At 46.8% G+C, this 21,990-nt stretch overlaps 2 protein-coding genes across 2 annotated transcripts in view; one reads left to right on the top strand and one right to left on the bottom strand.

The window, feature by feature from the left end:
- The first annotated feature begins 105 nt into the window (after nt 1-105).
- Nucleotides 106-2,513, top strand: LOC144138599 (zinc finger HIT domain-containing protein 2). The gene has a single exon (XM_077670972.1). The coding sequence runs from the start codon at nt 106-108 to the stop codon at nt 1,189-1,191; it is 1,086 nt and encodes a 361-aa protein (XP_077527098.1). The 3' UTR covers nt 1,192-2,513.
- The window catches only part of Raptor (regulatory associated protein of MTOR complex 1), a 57,773-nt gene continuing 37,778 nt past the window's right edge, over nt 1,996-21,990 (bottom strand). The window contains exons 22-28 of the mRNA XM_077670974.1: nt 20,434-20,555; nt 19,831-19,932; nt 16,966-17,072; nt 16,714-16,841; nt 14,966-15,166; nt 14,212-14,341; nt 1,996-6,744 (exon numbers count right to left, since the gene is read on the bottom strand). Coding sequence (XP_077527100.1) covers nt 6,679-6,744; nt 14,212-14,341; nt 14,966-15,166; nt 16,714-16,841; nt 16,966-17,072; nt 19,831-19,932; nt 20,434-20,555 — 856 coding nt within the window. The 3' untranslated portion in view covers nt 1,996-6,678. The remainder of the gene's footprint in view (nt 6,745-14,211; nt 14,342-14,965; nt 15,167-16,713; nt 16,842-16,965; nt 17,073-19,830; nt 19,933-20,433; nt 20,556-21,990) is intronic.

The following is a 21,990-nucleotide window of genomic DNA, read 5'->3' as shown; positions in this document are numbered from 1 at the left end:
GTGGAAGAGGTCTGGCCTCGCAGAGACAGCTGCAGTTTTGACACTTCCTGCATAGAGAAGTCAACCCAGTATTTTCTACTTGGATCGAACTAAATAGTGGAAAAGATGCAGGAGTGTGAACCACGACCGTGCAAGTTCTGCGAGTCTGCGCTGGCCAAGTACACCTGTCCACGGTGCAACTTTGGCTACTGCTCAACCAAGTGCTACAAAGACGTGAAGCACCAGGGATGCAGCGAAGACTTCTACAAGGACTGGGTCCAGACTTACCTGCGCATGGAACAGGCTGAGCCCGAAGCACAGAGGAAGATGGTCGACATCCTCAAGGCTGCCCACAAAGAAGAAGCGGAAGACTGCCAAGATGACCAGGAAGACGAGGTGGCCGAACTGGTCCAACGTCTGGAGCAGACCGACATCGACCCCGAGACTGCCTGGAGCTACCTCACGGAGGATGAGAAGCAGGAGTTTGAAGAGATGATCAAATCCGGCGACGTCGGCAAACTCGTCCCACTCTGGAAGCCCTGGTGGGAAGGCGTTCCGCTCGTGACCGAGGTGACAGCAGACGACAGTTCCCCGCAGTGCGCCAGTCCCCCTTCCGTCCAGCCCCTCTGCCAGCTGACAAGCAGGGAACCTGCGCCGTGTGTCGTGAACAGTGTTCTTAATGTTCTCTGCGGGTACGTCCATGTTGTCAGGCTGTACAACGGGGAACTCATTGCAGAGAGTGCAGACGACCTGCTTGGAGTCAGCTCTGTACTAACAGACGACACCGTGTTCAGTGCTCCTGCCGAAGCCATTCAGGCCGTACTGCAAAAGGTCGCCACGGGCCAGAGTGGAACGGCCACTGAAGAGCTGCCAGTCTTGCTCAAGACCTTCCGGAAGTTCCTGGAAAGCCCTGGTGTCAAGGGCAATGCCCTGAGAGCTCTGGAAGAGACCCGGAATGCGTTGGAAGTGGCTGCAAGGGTGCCGGGGTGCGAGAGGGAGCTGAAGAGCAAGCTCCGACGGGCCGTCAAGAAAGTGGAGTACATGATGTCGTGGACGGCGGAGCACGGGGCTAAGCTGCTGTCTTGCTTGACGGACATTGACGTGGAAGCTGTGGCAGTCGCGGAAAATGTGGCAACATTTGAAGAGGCTCGCAGGGTAGTTGAGGAGCAGAAGGCATCCAAGCCAAGGGTATTGATCGAAGAGCTCAACTAAACCATATGCATGTGTGAGGCATCACTACTCCTGGCTGGACACTGCCAGCAAATAAAGCAGCTTGGTCCAGTAGGTCTAGCATCAAAGATCAAAGCCACTGCTCTGTGGCGGATTTTTTTCTTGTATATATTGCATCTTGCATAGAGGGGTCTGCGGTTTTGTAGGTAATCCGGCTGTCAGAAAGTTTTCTTTTTCTATGATGCTAGTTTGACAACTTTCGAAGCAAATTTCAGGGAGATGGATCTATGTTTGGCCATACAAGAGCTATTGCTAACCATGCTAGCTGACAGTTTGACCTCCAACTTCACAACTGTTGCACATGGTGACAGGTGTGTAGCTAGAGGGGGGCTTAAGGGGTTCGAACCACCTCCGAAAATTTTCCAGGCAGTGTGCAAGCACAGCTTAGTGATCCTTTTAGCAAAACTTCTCCTGATAACCTATAACCCCCCCTGAAAAAAATTTCTGGCTACAGCTGTGCTTGGTGACCATTCTAAGCTTAGTAAAGCCACCTAACCGGTGCACTTGTTTACTATGGTAACACTTAATGCAACAGTTAATGCTCCCAGAACGTCTGTTGTTTTTAGTGTGTAAGAGAAAGTCCTTCCGGTAGGGTGCACTTTACACACTGCATTTCAGTTTTGCAGGCCATTTCAGTTTCCAAAAAAGGAATCACAAATGCAAACATCCAAGGCACCTGACCTGGGGGTAGCTTGCAGTTAATTAAACCCAGCTGCAAAAAAGCACAGTGTTGCTTTTCGATGTCGTCAGCTGTGTGCCAACATATGAAGAAACAACAAACCGAACTGGCAACAAAACAACAACATTTATGTCCAATGATTCTTAACAGTGCATATACAGAACACAACTGCACTGCACACAGCCTGTCGTCACGAAGCGAGAACACGACAAGCTGCAATCGGCTTGCCATAATGCACTTGGGTGCAGTACTATTGTACAGTTGTCAAGAGACAGGATATCATTCATACCCTGATTTATGCACCAAACATTTTTTCTTCATGACTCATTCCGAGGTTGCACTCCTACATAGCGATCCGTGCGAAGGAGAAGAAAAGACAGACGTGAGAAAAACCACTACATTGGGTGGTTCTCTGGCCACCGAACTTTGGCCAACCTGAACTCAAGAATGAACGAATGCAACTTTCAACATTTTCTCTGTGAAGAAAGGGCAGCTCTGCTACAAGTAGAACTGTGAAGAAAGGGCAGCTCTGAAGCATCAGCCGTGTGTGCGTGCAGAGGTTGATGGGTGCTCTTTGCAGTACGTACATTGAGGCCTTACTGAAGTGTCGTACTAACAACACCTTCTTGAAAGAAAAAAAAAAAAAAAAGTAACCACGCTGCAGTTTCTAAGCACAGCCATTGGTAACTGTGCAGACTCCGAGGAAATGCCATTCGGATCTCGCCATGAGCAACATCACTAACATAGCGACATTTTACTAACCTCTCCTTCTCATCTGCCTATCTGAGGCTTCTACGAATGCCCCGCGTAGAAAAAACATGCGAGAGGCAGGGGTATCGAAGCAGCCTGTGTGAATTCAACTGAAACTTAACCGTTCATATTTGGTAGAATTAAGAAATCAACTGTTTACTGGCAGACCACAGGAAGCAGCATGAAATGATGTGGGAGCCCTACAAGAACTGCCTTTTGCTTTTTTGTGGAAAGACGACTGCAAGGATGTATTTTTTAGTGCCGAAATTTCTTTCGTCTACCTTTTCTACGAAGCAAACGAGTAACGCCCGTTGATGTAATGCCCTTGCGCAACAACAAACGTTGAAGCAATGCCACTCTTGCCGAATTTAATTATTACAGCAGCAAAATTACCTGTCCGCAATTAATCAGCAAATCAAGCTAATTGTGCTGCACTTTTGTCTGCAGCGCAGTACTGTGGCGGGACTAAACACAAATTTGCCTCATTTCTATGTCCCAAAGAGATATCAAGTACATCTCTTTTTGTACATTGTTTTTTTCAGCCTAAGGGACCCTAGGAGCTGCTGCTATTCAGCAGGAATTGGTCATGTGCCCATGCACCCTACAGCTATAAGGCAGGCTTGATGCCATTACACCTCAAAGTAACAAAGCTTTGACAGCATTTGAACACAAACCCAGAGCGCGAAACTAACACTGCCTTCTTTGCCATGCCATAGGATAAACGCTATCAATGGCGCTAATGTAGAACGCTCCTTCAAATTAGTGTCGGAGGTCTTCAACCAATGGAGATGACATGTACAAATCTCCTAGGGCCAACCCTAGAGACCACAGCTGCTTTTCAAGGTGAAAGAGAATGACTGGAAACATTGCTCTCAAATTTCTCTGTTGAGATGTGTTTCAGACGTGACCTTTAACCTCAAACTAATGAAAGATCGAGCCTACAGCAACTGTTTTCAGACTTGGTGTGTTATGATAAGACATTGCCAAGAAAAAAAATGCAGGGAAAGAGAAGCACCAAAGCTGTTTCAACTATGCTCTCACGCTCTTGGCTAAAGAGTTAATGCTTCGTTGCGCTAACTTGCCTTCAAATCAGTTCTAGGAGAAAAAAATCTGCAATAGAAAGTTTGTGTGAAGAAAAGAAGAAACATTTGACAAAACAACATGCCAGCACAGTTTGAGCAGCCTTCAAACATAGAGTTTCTTACAATATACACTAGAGAGGAATCTGGCGCTAGCGTCTATGCGGCGCACATCATGGCCAACTGTGCCGTCATGGGCCGCCGTTATACATCGCGCTCGCCTTAGTTTCATCATTGGCTTGGATTGAAACGTTTAGTGACCGCAAATTATAACAAAGTGCCACAAAAACGCGAAGAATAGTGTGCAATTATGTAAGTGGAAAATAAAAACAGGCTGTTTTAAAACTAAGGAAAAAGGAAGTAAAGCGTATTTTTGCCAGAATGGTTGTGCCTGCTATTCCGCAGGCCAAGGTTGTAGTTACGAACAATGTTAATCTTTGGGGGGAACACAGTAGAGACTCTGGTTTTACTAATTTTACCATTATTTCAAATAAAAAGTTGTTTGAAGAGTTTGGAAGGTTTTTTTGAGCATTGCCTTTGTGGTGAAGCGGTGCACCGACCGCCAGCTAGTTTAACAAGAAAAAAGAAAACGTGGTGTTAAACAGTTGTGCACGATGACAAGATAGGACGCATACAAGCGGCCATATCTGTCGTATCCCCGTGGTCGTATCTTGTCTTCGTCGAAGTATGTTTTGTTCCTTCTTTTCGTCGGCAACGAATTTCGCGGCGGCATATTACCCGCTCAGTCATGCGTCCTTCAACTGCGGCATGAGCAACGTCAGGTGCGATCACGCACTGCCTGCTGTTTCATTGAACACGGCTACAACAGAACAAGGAGGATTTCGGCTTCCTTGTAGCTCGTAAACGTGTTAATGCATAGTGAAGAACGCAAGTCCCAAAAACCGCTTAAGAATCCAATCGTCATGTCAAGCCCAAGCCAAAAAGGGGGGTCTTCCCATGAACCCCCACGACAACATGGCTTACAAGGCACAGTTTCCTCTCCAGTATACTTGCTGAGAAACTCTATGCCTTCAAAGCACTTGACATGTTCTAAGTGAGAAGTTTACCCACGGGTGCAATGAAAGCAACGATGACACTTTTTTTTTTTTTTGCCATTTTGACGCAAACAGAAACTTTGTCAGCCTTATTTTTGCGACATAACCAAAAGGTACGAGAAGCAGTTCAGAACGTGGCCTCTGCAATGAAAGCACGAAATGTGTAGCTGCCTGCCACACCCAAATTTATGCGATCATTCAAAACAGGGCTGACTACATCACTTTACAACAACATCGCCAAACCAAGGGCGTACATTAACAGAGACAGGGCTTTGCTCCAGCTCCATCAAACATAAATTGAAGGCGCCACAGCACACGCTGAACCCTCAAGCAAATGAAGGAAGTGAAAGAAATTATGCTACCTTGCGAGAGACAAGAACGAATCGACTAAATCCTGACACTGATCTCTGTGACACTTCACTCGCTCCGGAGCCAGCTCTCGGTCCAAACAAAAGCCGCAGCCAAAACAATCCAACAGTCGGCAGAACAAGTTTAAAACTTTGACTAGGCTGTTCTACGAAGCAGTAAGCGCACTCCGCGACACTCTTCACCCTGCAAGCAACCACTGCCATGAGCAATTTTCTCGTTCATTCTGCCGACATCTGAATGCGATCGCCAACCTTCTCACACTCTTGTCTTTCTGTCAAGCTTCCCACAGGGCAATCCACTACGTGCCACGATGATCAGCAAAGCCGACCAGCTACAAAGCTTCGTCTACAGCCTCTGACACTGCAATAGTGCACAGCACCAAGCAGGTTTGTAGCCAAGCCAAGACAAAATCGGTAGTATCAAGTGACTTGCTCCACTGCACACCGTTATTTATATCCAAGATCAGAATCGAAACTTATGTCCTCACCTATGCTACAAGCTGGATGACAAGTCAAGCAATGTAAGAAAAATGAGAAGCCCAGTTACAAGGCAGTCAGCATTGAAGAACAGCACTAGCCTAGCAGTTAACTAGGCTGCTAGGATTAGTCAATGTTTATCTTCAGCGCTGGGTAGCCATAGGCATTACGGGAATAACTACAAGCGATTCAATCAAGACAAAAATTGGTATCCGGGCCAGCCAAAAACTGCAAGCAGCAAGGACCAAACAACGGCTTGTGAACTTCAAACAGATGATGAAAAAGGTAGCGCACAAATCTACGACACTCCCCAGCTAGCAAAAAGCTTTTGTACACTTCAACGGCTACTTGCGCCACGCAACCAGCAGCATTCTTATGCCGGACCAGTTTTCTTGGTGATAACCACAGGTTGTCACTTGTACGGCATAGCCCCGCACACGTGTCCGCACGAGAAGTCAATAACAGTATGTTCACATGCGTCACGCCCATAAAGCTCGCAGGCAGATAGTACATTCTGCCTTTACCAGCAGACGACATTAGCTTCGCTTCCCTTCCAACGTCCGAAAACACCGACATCCTGTAGTCTGGTTCCACAAACTGCTTCCACGAGCCACACGAGACAACAATCACTTTACACCCCCATTTCAACGACTTTGCGCAGCGCTGTTGAAGCCACAAAGTGTGCACAGGCATTCAAATATGCAGAACGTAGTACTCTAAAGGTGTGTCGTCTGCTACCTGCTCATGAAAGCAGATGACAGAAGAACACGGTGTACGAGAACATCAGCCATTTCGATTGGCCTATACCGGTGCCTCCTGATTGGCCAGTTACGGCCGCGGCCTCACCGGCACTGCGCAGAGTCGGCGAAAGGGAGGACAGTCTGCAGACAGGGTGTACAACTACAATGAGCCAGTGGCAGCCAAACAGTAGATACGGGTGTCTGCTCCGCACACGTCGATGTCGTCTGCTTGTAAGGCACGGGGTTGTGGCAGTGCACGGCACGCCGCACGCGTCAGTGGAGCGCCCACTCCGCGAATGCGGCCGCCGTGGGTGCTGAATGTCAGTGCTTCCGGACTGTCGTGTACACGCCGACGATGGAGTCCGTGCTGCCGCACGCAAGCAAAGCCTGCATAGCCGCAAGGAAACAACAAACACGGAGTCAGAATGTTTAAAAATCAAGAGGAGACGAGTGTTCTTAGCGAGTTGCGTCCAGCTTCGTGTGCAACCAACATGAATCTACTGAGCAGTGGAATTATATCCCAATCAACCATAGTAGATAGAGTTATATCCCAACCAACTATTTTTTTCCCCTGCAATCTCACACTTATATGCACTGTGAGCCATAACTGCTTACTACACCTAGGAAGGTCTGACACACTAGTGAGAGACCCCCAGGTTCTCTATTTCAATAAATGTCTAAAAACAAAAACATACAGCTGGAATGAGAAAGGCCTATAAAATCCTCAATGCTGTCGCCCAAACAGCCTTTGGTTCATGCATTAGTGCCACCTTAATGCAGGCAGGTTAACTATTACTGGTTTTATGCATCCTTCCACAATAACAATCAATCAGGCTGAAAGTAGCTGAAAACGAGCTTTCACAGGTAAAAAAAACCTCACTCAGCAGCACAAGTCAGTGACTGGTCAGTCTACGCTTGTTACAGCGGATCTGCCAATGATGGACTACCAGTTACAGCAGACCACTTCTGTTGGTTTGTTTGGTCCCCAAGCATTTTAAATGGAATCAACTCTGCTCATAAAGTTTTGACTGAATGTTAATGGTGGACTTCCTTCAGTGTTGCCGGCACCCGTTATGCTTTTTTTTTTTTTTCTTATTTTGGCGAGGAAACTACTATGTCTGGTAAAATTGTTGGCATAGATTGGGTCATTGGTGCAGCCACGCCAAGCCAGTGCCGGTAGTTATTTTTCTCTCTCTTTTTTTTTCTTTGCGATCAGTGACAGTGTAGCTGATTTCACTGTCTGATAAACAAGCATAAATAATAGGGGTGTGCGAATACAGAATATAAATTGTTTTTTTCACTCCTCGATTTTTCATAGGTTTTTGTGCAAAAAACAGAAGCTAGTTTGCAAGTTCGGGAGTCATGACATTCTTTTTCAACCAGAAGAACACACTTTTCAGCTATTACTCGCAGCAGTTCAGTCGCCGAACCACTATGAGGCGGTACCCCCCCCCCCAAAATAAAAGAGAACAAGTTGAACGAGTTGACTGGAGTTGCACTACTGCAATCACAGGCAACGCCTAGACAGCACCTCATAACTCCGAAGAAGCACTTTGCACGCAGGAAAAATATGACATGAAAAACCGAACAACCACAATCATGGAACACGACGAGGCACTTCTTCTCTGAAAGCACATTGGGAGCGTGAAGTGTGAAAGATACGTTGCAGAAAGAAAGCTCGCACTACAAGAGCCTGCGCTATCCCACGTGGTCTAAAAAACAACAAAGAAACATGCAAGAAACATTTACCAACTGCATTAAAAAAAGCCAGAACCGCTTTTGATTTTACATTAACGAAAACTACAAAAGTGGCAGTGACTGCTTTACCGGAAGCTGGTCTAACACGTAAGCATCTGGTTGCCCTACTCAAAATGGCAGCAAGAGTTGATGGCAGCAGCAGGAAGGAAAGATCTTATCGGCGCAATCACAAATTACTCCGCACAGTAGAATAAAATTTAACGCCTCTGCAAGGCCTGCTCGTCGAAAGCGCAGTTTGGATGAAACTTGCCAAGCAGACTGTGCACGAGCAGTGCGTGTGCGTGGACCGATATCTCTCGCTTTCTAAGAGCCAGGCCCATTAGGAAAATCCACTCGACTATTTAAAAAATCGAATAGTATATATTCGATTTGCGAATCGAATTGTTTGCGCAGGTACTATTCGATTTGTATTCAAATATTTGAGTATTCGCTCTCCTACTATAGGCCACCATCGCCAGAAGTATGGGCCTGTCTAAGCAGACGGTCTGTTCGGCCATCGAGAACAAGGACACTGCCAAAAAACTAAAGCCGTTCCACTCAATGTGAAAGCTGTCAAAGTGCAGAGCAGTGATTCGCCATAATGGGCTGTGGCGCTGTTATCCGCTCACTGCTGCCACCCAATGCAATTCAAATTTCCCACGTGAGCCCTGCCTGAAACTGCGCCAGCGGGAGCTCTGTTCTTTTTGTGCTTGTTTCTCCTCCCGCACGTCCCAGCGTTGCACTGCCACTTTTTTTTGCTTGCTATCATAAAAACCAACCCAACCAGCGTTCCTAACTAAATGAACGCGGGCACTGGCGGATAAGTACGTGTACTTTGCCTCAAATGTGCCTGCAGTTTTCTTTGCGCTTGACAACAAGGAGATGTACGACAAGCGCCAGCGGTTTACGAGTTTCGAATGCTTCTGTCTATATAAACCACTTGGCTTTCGAAGCCTCTGAGTTACACCGCGACGACGGAAACCGTGGGGCTCTACTTGGGTCCAGCGAGTGAGCTACGACGACAAGGTGAGCCCCTAAAGTGCTCTGCACTTAAAAACATGACTCCAGTAAGACTGAAGAACAGCGCTTTCGAATACGCTAAGTGGCGCACCCAGAGGTCAAGCCTGCCCTCGTCACAGTTTTTTTATGTAACAAAGAACTCAGGTTCAGCGAATTTCGGCATTTATCATTCCCATGCATACATCATTCTTGTTCCGTTCAATGAAGAAGGTAAGAAATGCCTCGCGCAGCGGGACGGTTCCCATCTATTGTGTGCAATCTTCCGTTGGCTGAGTGGAGTCCTACTGGTCTAATTATCTATTTCACAGCTCTCCTTCATCGGGCTATTTCGTATCAGCCGTTTTACTGACCAGGCTAAGATCATTAAAAATGTTGAAGCTGCCTTGGGGGAATGTCAGGCAGCGATCTCAAGTGTTTGATGAACGGTTTCAGGCAAACATGTTTCTTCACGAAGGATTTAAAAAAAGCCTGGCTTATTCTGCTTGACTTGACTGATTATTATAGCTGGTTTGTAATTCCTCCTAGTAACATTGTTGCTTTATTTGCTCAGCTTAGCGTACGTCTCTACGCACTCGGCCACATGTGCTAGGCCTCTTACAAGTGCCAGTGCTGATATTTAAAGACAGTGTTCGGTGATTCTTTCTCCCCCGTTTTAACACTGTGCAGCGATTCTGCAGGTGTGTAGAAAGGGAAAATTGCCTGTAACATGTATATGCAATACTGTTCAAAGTTCTCACTTTACACTTATATATCCCCCTCCCCCCCTTCGGAATCAGATACTGGTGGATACTTCTTATACAGAAGACATTTCTTTCCTGATTAAGAGGGTCCGTTGTAACGGACGTAGACTGTCCCGTATCTACTCGCGTAATGATTTCTTTTTTTATTCCCAACACGCTAGTGGCTCCCCAACTCTCCATGGAGCTGTCCTCCTCACTGAAGTCACTCGCCGCTTCACATTTGCCATCGGCCCACAGCGCATTGTCTTCCATGCTGTCAAGACACTCCAAAACTTCTTTTCTCACAACGGGAAACTTCCCTCGGTGCAATTGGTGTAAATACTTGGTGTAACTGGGAAAAGCAGTTAGTTAGAAAAGCAGAGAGATAGTTGAAGCCTATCACATTAGCAAGAGGGGTGAAAAGTGCATGAGCCACCCTTCAGTGGTGCTTACTGATAAAGAGGTCCAGTTCATGGATAACGACAAATAAGTCATGTTCCCTTTTGTCCTTTTATCTGGTTTTGTTTGTTTTCGTATGCTACTTTGACACGTGCGGCGTTGTTTGCCTTCGGTATAAATGTTTGTGGCGGGTTTTCAACAAATTCAGTTGAGAGTCAGCGCCTGTCCTGTGGTTATTCTTCTATCTGTCCCATCTTTCGCACTATGATTATGAAACTTCCCTTCTTTGGGCTTACAAAACACGTGGCAATCCCTTTTCATCGCCCAAACCTCGTTTTCGCTAGTAGTGTACACGCACTGGGTCGACACTGAAGTGCCGCTCAGCCACACTGTTTCCATGTGCTTCAACGCAAGCTCCACCACCTTTAGGTTAAAACTTGCTGTGTAGGTTATGTACTGGCCAATCATACGACACGCACCAGGAGTACAAAAAAAGGTCGAAACACTGCTGAACAACAAAACCATGGAGTGTGATGGTGAAGTCGCAGAAGGGCACAGAGCAGAGAAGGAGTGTGGAGTACATTTGGTGCTTTATTAGCACGCCACAGTGTTTTCATGGCGCTATACGCAAGCATGTTTGTTTCGTGTTGAGTAGATGGCGCTCCGCAAGTGCACAATTTTTAAATTATGAGTCACAACATTTGCGCTCACATCTTCAGCTACTGTTGAGACTTTTTTTTTTGTTAGAATGCTTACTGATTGATTGATTGTAGGGTTTAATAACACGCCGACGCAACGCAGGTGATGAGGCACGCCGTAGTGGAGGGCTTTGGATTAATTTCGACCACCTGGGGATCTTTAACGTGCGCTGAAATCTCGTACACACGGGCGTTTTTGCTTTTCGCTTCCATCAGAAAAACGGCCGCCGCGGCCGGAAATCGAACCCGCGACCTCGTGCTTAGCAGCGCAATGCCTTAGCCACTATGCCACCGCGGTGGATAGAATGCTTATTGCAATTTCTGCGCGTACTGTAGCGTGATATCAAGTTTCCGCAGCCTTCTACAAAACTGACAAAAGAGCATCAGCAAACAAACTGCCAAAAGAGCATCAGCAACCATGCTGACATAAAAAAACACATTCCCGCTACAGCCATGCTTAAAGGGAAGGTGAAGCGGTTTTAGAATTAAAAGAAAAGTTGACGAGCAGCAAGTACACATTAAATAGTTCATGTGTACGAAATATTTTCGCAATACATGCAATAGACGCGGCGCAATGAGCAAACAAAAGTAGCCCGATGCCCCGCCCCCATCTCGCCGCGCGATGCCGGAAGACCGAAGAGCGCGGGAAAAAACCGGCTGAAAAACGTCATACCTGGACTTCCGGCTGGATCGGCCGCCTCGGCCACGCTCTTTTCGCCGTGTTTCCTTGTGAATGATACTTGTTTTTGTGGTTGATAGCACTCATATGTACAATTTTCGTGTTCAAAAAGTATGCATGAACGCCAAACGAGGCATACGTTATCATGCCGTATTCCTAAGCAGAATAATGCCACGCCGGGATGCTTGATAATATACGGAAGCGACAGCCGAGGTGGCTGTGCTTGATGGCAGAGAATATGCTACACTACGTTAAATACTTTGTAAACCGCTCCAATGCGTTTTTTTTTTTTTTATGCGACGGACGTGAATGTTCACATTAGATTCTAGATTTAGGAAGGATGGGGAATACTGTTGTACTTTGGCCGGGGATGTTTCGTTCCATTCCAGAAACCAAGTCACATTTGTTCAGGAAATACTTATTTCGTTAAACGCGTCGGTTTTCTTTCCCTATGGGCTCAGGACAGTGTTCAAAAAAACAATTTTTTGGCGAAACTAAAACAAGGGGCCAATCCTGATAGAAGTTCTCTCCCGGCTAAGAGGTAAACAGTATTTCTACAAAGTAAAAGAACCAAGACAACCAGATTACTTATTTTGCAAGTATACATGTCACGATAAGGTGATATGTTTGTCTGGAATTAAAAAAAAAAAACACTCCGAACCACCACCGTGCCATAATTTGTGTTGACTGCGGGGGCCTAATTTTTTGCCCAAGATTCCATGTGGCTGCATATTATAACCTGGCAAGCACTTGTTGTCACTGAACCTCAAGTGTGCTTCAGTGATAGTCGGTGATATATATAATGATGATACTAAAAAAATTAGGAGTGAAAAGTAAATATACGGCCTCTGTCCGACTAGGGCGGTAAATGCTTAAATCTAGAAATGCTGAAACAGGCCAACGATTCATTATCACAAACGTTTGGTGATTGTTACCTCAAGTAACGTAACTACAACGTAACTTCCTTGTCCGACTGGTCTGTTAATTATAACGAGGTGGCCGTAATATTGTAGCAGAATGCGCAACGCACAAGCGAAAATCAAGCCCTACCACAGCCAATAATGCTGAGCAGGCACTAGTATGCTGCAGTGTTTTTAGAATAAATGCATGTGAAGCAGTAAGACGCCACTCATCGAAGTGCAGCTAGCAATCGCGGAGGCGCCGCCGTAGCGCCAGTAGCGCCGCTGCCGAAATGGCGCGCGCGTGTGGGTCTGTGTACGGGGATGAGTAACGGGGCTGGGGTGGGCGACAACCAACAAAGGAAATGCGGAAGCAGAGTCTGCTTGTTGGTTTATGCGTGTACCGGCAAGATGTGTCTCGCATATACGTTTACAGCGCATGAACGATATTTTTTCGCGCAGTGCACGTACGTGCTTTTCGCTGGTAGATTGTTTATAAAACGCCCATTAATCTTCGGCATAAATGGTTTTGTGTATAATAAGAAACAGTTAAGGCAGTACCTAATATTAACATAAGGTATAAAATCCCCCTATGCTGGTTGCCTAATTCAAAAATATTTTGATGGAACCCACTAGTCGACGTCCCAGTCACTGCTTTGGGGTTCTCTGTCGTGCAAAGCAAATTTAAGCTCCAAGATAATTGAACCAACAGCACGGAAAATTAGAAAACAAACTTCTAGTCATGTGCGAAAATTAAACTGCAAGCTAAATTGCCGCAAAGGCAACCGTGCGATCGTTCGCAATGCTTCCGACAACCCGCGCGGCCGAAGGGTGTCCTCCTTTGACGTCATGACGGGCGCAACCAATCAGGGGCGTCAAAAGACGAAAAGCGCGCGTCTTTCAAACGGGGCCGCGCTTTTTGCAAGATAATTGCCACTTGGACTCATGTACGATAAATTTAAATGTGATATTCGGAATCAGCGCGCAAGAAACTATATAACTGTTAATCTAACTCAAATTTTTTGGAAAGCGCTTCAGCTTCCCTTTAAGCTACAGCCAAGCTTAATTTCACATGGTTTTTTGAATGCAGCAACAGAGCAACAAGACACTAGCAAGCTTTGTTGTCAAACTAGAACATCACAGCTTCATCTCAGAGAGTGGCCACAGACACACAGCTGCCAGCATTGTAGGAGCCTAAATTTTTCTTTTAAACAGCTTCAACAACAGGAAACAAGATGTTTCGCCATTTCAAGATGACACCGTTTCTCATCTCTTACACATGAAGGCTAATGTATGCTCAAGACAGTGAGAAGTAATGTCCAATGACGACAAGGGGTGGCTCGGAGTGGATGGATTGGTAATGAGACAAAATTCTGCGAGAGAAACTGGGCCTTTTTGCAAACGCCTGCAAACTTCCACAAGATTGTTTCACTGCGCAGATCATACAACAGCACCACCTTGCAGATTTCAATGGTACACCGGCCTTGTAAAACTATTCGTAAAGAATGAATGGTCATTTTTCATCAAACTTTTGGCAACTTCGTCTCCCTCACTGCAATTCTCTCTGCATAGATAATGTGCACCACCACGCGGAAGATTGTAGGACAGATCACCTCGGAGACCATGCAAAGCGCACTGGAGTGCAGACAGACAGCATCACCCCCCGAGGGGTGATAAGGTGGAGAAAGGTGAGTGAGGCGTACCCTGTAGGGGTGAAAGGCCAGGCAGGAGACAGGGCCGATGCGCTGGTTGACAAACCACTCGTTGTGCGGGATCGACCCGATGTTGTCCCCTTCTCGGTTGTACACGCCAATTTGCTGGCTGGCCGAACCACTGCAAAGCATCGTGTTCACCGTCAACCACCGAGTCCCTTCTGTCACGGCGCGAAGCGAAGGAGCAGGCACGCATCACTCGCTTAGACACGATACCACCTCCAACGCACAAACAAGAAAAGTTCAAATTTAGTCATTGCTGAATGCCCGCCACATGAGAAGGGCAGCAATGATATGAGCCCAGTAAAAGCCAACTGACAAAAGAGCTTGACTTTGAATTTTTTCACTTAGAGTGAAGTCTCTTGCACCCACTAAACTGGAGGAAAAAACGGATACTAAACAGGTAAGATTTTCTATATATGGTATGAGTGAAAAGTCGGACACATGGGAGGATCAATAACAGGGACATACGCTTACAAATTGGCACGGACCTTGCCTTCATCAGAGTAAAAGTACAGATGTGTTCTAAATCTGTACCCTTACTCTGATAAAGGCAAGGCCCTTGCCGATGCGTAAGTAAACTGTTATTGTGTCCGACTATTCACTCATACTATTTCTATGGACTCTTTGCGCAGTTTCTTCTTTTCCTAGATTACACACACACACACACACACACACACACACACACACACACACACACACATGTATATACAAATATAGAGAAAGAGAGATGGAGTAACGGTACCATGCGAAGGCGTCGAAGGCAGGGTGTATGGCCATAGCAGTCATGTCGGCGTGTGTGGCGACCGTGTGGGTGGAGCAGCTCTGTCCCAGCTCCCAGAAGCGCACGTCGCCCGTCACGCAGCCACTCGTGATGCGCCGCTCACGCACGTTCAGGTGCACGTTCACGATCCAGCTGCTGTGCTCCCGCAGCGTCATGATGCGGCTGCATGAATGGAAATGAACGGGGGATGAGGAACAAACGTGAATGGGCACGACAATTTGGCAGCAGAGCTGTTTATTAACCTTGAGTTTGGTTCATTGCCGTTCGAAAAAAAGAAAAGAAAGAAAGAAAAAAAAAAAAAATCTTCCGGCGCCGGGCACCCAGCACGACCTCCGCCCGGCCTCGTAGACAGAGCCAAGCCTCGCACAGTTATGACATCATCGCTCACGCTGGCACCGCTTGACCTTCAAAAACACTCTGCCAATTGTGTTCATGGCATGATCTCACATGCTCTTCTCCTCACCAGTTCACGTGCATTCACGCCTGAAGTGGGGAGCACTGAACAGATCATGCTACAGTTCGCGAAGTTGGCTGCCTCGGGTTCTAGCGCAAGCTAATGTTGTCCACTTTGGGAGAGATGTGAAAGGCTGCGGGACAAACGATTCGGGCCTGCCAGTCATGGATAACTCTCAGCGGCAAGTTCAGAAATCCACGCGAGTTGCAACAGCCGGGTCTCCGACGAACGGAGATAGAGAGCCAGCTCTGCTGTTTCTCCAGCCTCGCACCCCTCTAGTGCAAGCTGCGCCATTTTTTTTTTTTTTGACACAGTCGCTCCCTACCCCATAAAGAAGAAGGAATTTAAATGACATAAAGCTGCAAATTCAATGTTAAGAACAAAGCATGTGCCATCAAAAGCACATTACAGATGTGCATGCGCTGGACTCCTGTGCATCGCAGTGGCTAAGGTTAGAGGAAGCTTGATACTACACAAACATGCCACAAAAAACAAGCTGCAAACCATACATCTTGTAGTATAATAGTGTTTAAGGCTGTTGCAGACCGTCTTTTACCAACAAAAAAATAGCACCTGCTTTGGCTTACAAACTAATCACTAACTTTGAACCCAGAAAGAACAACAAACAATGACTCTTTACACATTCGAGCTCCTCACGTAGGCTACAGGATAACAATGTCAGTTCAGCACACCAGCCTAGAACCCAAGCCCAGTAAACAGAACCAGAAGCCATCATGTGAGAAAAAAATATTTCCAAGCACGTTGCCCACTGCAGGTACGTCAGCTGGATACCCCACCTGCCACTATTTTTAGGAAACAGAACAGAGGTCAGATGGTTGAAGGCATGTTATGTAGCAGCACGTTATCCAAACACAAAAGGGAGCAAGCCAACTGAAATACAAAGTGACACGTATGCAAGGTGCAAAGGTGCTGATTCCTCTTCAAATATCTGAGTTGCACTGTTGCAGTTTGCAAGAATTCCCTTCGACTATAACCAACCAAACACAAAAGGGTGCAAGCCAACTAAAATACAAAGTGACATGTTGATTCTTTTTAAATATTTGTGTTGCACTATTGCAGTCTGCAAGAACTCCCTTCAACTGTAATGCAGCTTTTGAGCGTTTATTAGGCTGCTAGTCAAAAAGCAAGTCGAAAGCAAGCTAGTTAAAAAGCAAGCCAGTCAAAAAGCCAGCCGCAACAAGCCCTCACAGGCAGATGGATGACCGGGATCCCCAGTCAAGGCAGCCATACGCACCACTCGGTCGGAGGGAGCCGTCGGTCGTACACCCTGATCGTGCCGTCACCGCAACCGGCAACCAGTAACGACCCCTCGTGATCGATGGACAAGCTCGTGATGGGGTAGTCAGCACCAGTTGGCATGTCCTGCAACGTGTCGGAGTACCCAAGCAAGAACTTTATACACGGGAAGCGTAGCAAATGAGTGCCAGATCGGAGCTTGTATCTTACACGGGTTAGGCCTGAAAATCTGACGTGCCCATAAGCTTACCAGCACTTTCTTTTCCTGGTTGGTGTCCCAGACACGGATGACCTTCACGTCGCCCGACGTGATCAGGGTCGTCGTTGCCTGGTCCCAATCCAGAACCATCCCAGATCCTGCAACCAGAGTGCTATCTTGAGTACGGCGCAAAACACAAATGCCCCTCACCTTTCCTGGCAAGTAAATGCACCCCCAGAATCTAAATATCTGTGATAAATTTCAAATAAAAAAGTGAAGATAGAAAGGTTTGGAGATCCAGTGTGCGTATTTGCACACGTGAAGCAATCTGCACATTTTCATTTCACGAGTTCCTTTGATTTGCCAGTTTTAAATAGTCTGCAGATGACAAATTCGAAAACATTTTCGACACTGAAGTCCTTGCTGTCACTTCTTTCTACATTGCTATGCTGGGACCCTACATTGGTGCGCTGCTGTGTGTACAGGTGCCGTCAAAAGTAATCGGAACATGGTCTTGTAAATTTACAGGAATTTCTTCTCTGCATTGGTGCACATTTAATTAAAGGAGTAGTCTGCCCTAATAGAAAAAGCTTCATGGAAACCGATAATGGCTTGTATAAACCTAGTAAGACAAATATTTTCTAATATTTAACAATCCTTGTTTCAATTACTTATGACGGCACCTGTAACTGGCTTATTCCTTGCACTGGGCCCCGTGCAACAACCATAAAGCCTTGCTATAATAAAACAGGCATGTTTGAATGTGACTATGCACTATTTTTTTCATTATCCAATTAAATACTACATCATTCAAAGTTCACTTAAATCAGAGTTTATACATTCTAAAATTTTGAAGTATTCAATGCTAATAAATAATGAGAGATGCGCTGTTAGTTTTCCTCATGAAAACTTACGTATATGTGGGCTATGTTCCCCACTGCTCTGGATGACAACAATGCACCGAAACCAAATTTTCGCTAAAAACTCCTTCCTGTTTGAGACTACCACTCAGTGCACTAAATGCAAAGCAATTCTCTAGAGTGGTGTCTTGAGAAATGATTCGGATTCATCGATGTTCACAGACTGTTTCACGAGTTGCACAAAAATAAATGGCCAATTGAGCTTGCATTTAGGCATTTATAGATGCTGCCCATTATATTTTATTTTTTCGGAACTATTAAAATTATTTGAAAGAAAAAAATTATTCACTTTGAAGCCAAAAAAAAAAAATCACAAATGCATAGGTCTAAGGAGAAGCTGAAAGTCCTTTGTTATAGTTACTATACTGTACATGCTACATCTGTATTGCAAAGGGACACAGTTAAACCTCGATGTAACGAACTTCAATGCAACGAAACCCTCGATGTAACGAACCACGGAATTTTTTGTAACTTAAAGTGTATGCACACCATGTATTTTCACCCTCTGTGTAACGAAGTCCCGTTTGCCGGAATTTCAATGTAACGAAGTTTCATGGAGAACTAGGCACGAAATTTAAGTTGTAGAAGTAGATTTTGGGAGACGCAAGCGTTGAAATGGGGTCCCAATAAAACGCGAATGGCGACACGGGTGGCCCAATGCCGCGGATGCAGCCAGCCACGGAGTGTTTGAGTAAGCCCGTTGCCTACAAACTGTGTGGCGTGCATACACGGCTGACGCACTGTTTCTGTCGGAGCTTAATCGTTTACGGCTTAATCGGCATCAGCGTGAACCGCACGGAGCGTTTTCTCCCCGCAAAAACGCAAAACGCGCCCCGCAAGCCACAGGCGCGCTGACGCAGCCGCGGAGACCACCCGCGCGATGCGGGTAGCTCCAGCGACCGCTTCTAACCGCTCGCTGAAACGCAACTCGAGGGGCAAATGAGAGGGACATGCGAGAAAAAAAGCGGATAATGTGGGCGAAATTTTCATTGTAAAACATGACACGCGCCGCTTACGAAAGCACCCATCAAATATATCCTCTGCGGTGGTAAGCCTAATAGTCTTTGGCGTTGACCAGCGTTGCCGCCGCCGCCGCATGCCGCCGCTTTGCACTTAGAGTTCGCTGATGTTTGTTGGGTTTCATCGTCCCAGCAAGCATTTGTGAATCTTTATGAGCCTTGCACGCGCATTTTTTTTTTTTTCACACCGGCGGCGGGAAGTGACTCGCGCTGCAAGCGGCAGTGGGAGGAGCCTGACCAGTTTCGCCATGGTTTTGCCAATGGGGAGGCGCGCACCCTATGGTGGGAGCTTCGAAGCGCTCGGGGATGCCGGCTGGCTAGACGATAAGGCTTACCGCTGCGGAGGATATTTAATGGGCGCTCTCGTAAGCAGCGCGTATGACCTTTTACAGTGAAAATTTCGCCCACGTTATCCACTTTTTTTCTCGCATGCCGCTCTCGTTTGCCCCTCGAGTTGCGTTTCAGCGAGAGGTTAGAAGCGGTCGCTGGAGCTACCCGCATCGCGCGGGTGGTCTCCGCGGCTGCGTCAAGGCGCCTGTGGCTTGCGGGGCGCGTTTTTGCGGGAAAAAAACACTCCATGCGGTTCACGCTGATGCCCGCGTAGACGTTAAGCACCGATAGAAACAGAAACAGTGCGCCGGCCGTGTATGCGCGCCACGTTTTCTTTTTCAGGAAACGCTTCACGGGATGAACACTTCATTATAACCGCGAATTTCAATGTAGCGAAATTTCAATGTAACGAAGTAAATTACGAATTTTACCGACTTCGTTACATCGAGGTTTAACTGTACTGAGATTACTTCATTCTAGCTCCATTGCTTTGTTACAACTTATTTTGTTGTACTAGCGATGTCTAACCGTATTTGTATTGCATGCAAGAGTGGCTTCAGAGCTACTGTTCGTTGACCGACTCTCGGTCGGCTGCTCCAGTCAATTGACTGACTTCCCGACGGCCAGAACAAAGAAGCTCCACTGACCTCTGGCAGTCATGGGCACATCACCGAGGGCCTGAAAGGCTGCGACTAGTTGGCGCTTCGACGAGCTGTTGTAGTTTCGCCACACACGGACAGCGCCATCATCTGCGAGAGAGAAATTTCACTCCACGCATGAGTAAGAGCAACAACGCAAAAGGCACAAGCAAGAGGCGTTAGCAGCAGTTCTTCACCTTGTCGAAAGCACCACCCAATTAGAGGGGTACTGAAGCCTAAAACACGTGCCTAAATACTGTATACGTGTCTAACGACTAAATACATGTCTAAAAACACGTGTATAAATACGACTAAATAGTGTATTGTGGACTCATATCAGTGAACCTCGCTGGGCTGCCATTGGTGCGGGAAACCATATGGTTGACACGCCGGGAGCTAAGGTGGTGGCTTACGCCGCAGAACTGGCTAGGTCGCCCCAACGAACCCCACTAATTCCACAGGATTAAAGTTCAATTCCCACACAAACTAAAATGTGTTCTTACTCTTTACAGTGGTGGCTGTTTCTTGTAGCGAACCGCAACAATGTTGGTTTTTCACACCAACAGGGCACTCGGGGATTCAATATAAACAGCCAAGGTAGCAGCGTCATACCTGACCCCAGCAGCAGCAGTGAGACGTCGTGCGGGTTGAGGTAGGTGAGGGCGGTGATTCGTGTCTGCGCCGGATTGTCGTTCTGGTGGGTGCTCAGGTTGGTCCCATGGTCGTCCCAGAGACTGCAAGGGCCAAGTTCGGGGTGAACTTGTGAGTTCGGAAGGTCCGAACAATGAATGTGACACGCTTAACAAAGTGCGTCTATTCAAGAACAATTAAACTAGGGGCATGAGCAGAATTCGTCAGGAACTTGCACAGAAATGAAGCAGATTCTTAGCCATAGCCACTGCATGATCGTGGAGTGCATATCCCACAGCATAACGTTGAAGTGGAAAGACGTCACCTACGCATAGACTGACAAATTTCTCGCTGGAGCTAGAAACAATGCCACATTCTGTGATAAAGAGCACAAGGCAGTGTTAAAACCGGTCAGGTGAAGGGAAGCGACACAGGAAGCCACCGTTCCACACAGCTACTATTTTACTTAATCTTCTTTTTCTACATCCTCCCCGCCGAGAAGATGCAGGTGCAATCTCCACAACATACAGTGGAACCCCGATGACACATCCCCCGGTTTCACGACGACCCACTTCTTATGACGGATTACTGCAGTCCCAGCAAACTCCCCATAGAAACAATACATTAAAAACCCCAATCATACAACCCTCGGGTGCATGCAGTCCGTTTCATACGACAGACGCTGGCGGGGATAAACCAGCATTTTCCCCACCTTTTACGCCGCTTCATCCCAACCTTTATTTCTGAACCCCCATTTGACGCTGTTTGATGTGTCTGCGGTAAGCCCTACCACTTGCTCAACAGACTCAAGCAGGTGGGTGCTGACGGGCGGGAGCCTTCGACAGCCCCACTGGCTCCACGTGGCAGCAGAGTGCCAGCGCACCACCTGCGAGAAATCAATGTCTACGTAGCTGGTGGAATGCAATTTGATGCTCACATCAAGCCAACAAACATGAAAACACGTATGCAATACCCCGCAGCAATGACCGAACCCCCACATTTTTGCCTGCTTTCCCTCGCCCGTACCACTTTCTCGTCGCGTGGCTTTATTACAGTAACAAAGATTGAAAATGTCTGTGTTTCCAAATATACCACTAGTGAGCCATTATTTTATCTCTACTACCCATATTCTTTGATTTTGTATGTTCTGGTTCATATTATCGTGTTGTCATATCATTTGTCCATTCTAGGTATGCTCAGACTGGTGCTCTTAGTGTACAAGGAATTCTCTCCATAGCCTATTTCTGCAGACTATGACGGTTCAATAGCGAGCTTCGTGATGCGGTCCGGGAAGTATGCTGGAATGTACGTGGTGCTGGTTGGTTTGCTATCTTCGAAAGAACTGTGCTGTAACTTTCCCAGGGTGCCAAGCCGTACCCATGGCTCAACGGAGCCCTTCAGTAGGACCCACGAGGTCTCACTATTCTCTGACATCCTCTTGTGTCCTCGAAATTGGTCAGCTGATTTTGTGGTGGGCGTCTCAAACCTTGTTTTGCCCTTCGGAGTAGCAAACGTTTCCACCATCTCGTTCTGGGCATT

The sequence above is a fragment of the Haemaphysalis longicornis genome, unplaced genomic scaffold, assembly GCF_048455015.1.
Source record: "Haemaphysalis longicornis isolate Haplotype H1 unplaced genomic scaffold, Haemaphysalis longicornis Haplotype H1 scaffold_5, whole genome shotgun sequence".
Taxonomy (NCBI): Eukaryota; Metazoa; Arthropoda; class Arachnida; order Ixodida; family Ixodidae; genus Haemaphysalis; species Haemaphysalis longicornis.
Note: the sequence above shows the minus strand (reverse complement) of the source record. Positions and strands in the feature narration are given on the sequence as shown.

Excerpts from the sequence above, each read along its gene's own strand:
- LOC144138599 (XM_077670972.1), top strand. The coding sequence starts at position 106 with ATGCAGGAGTGTGAACCACGACCGTGCAAGTTCTGCGAGTCTGCGCTG.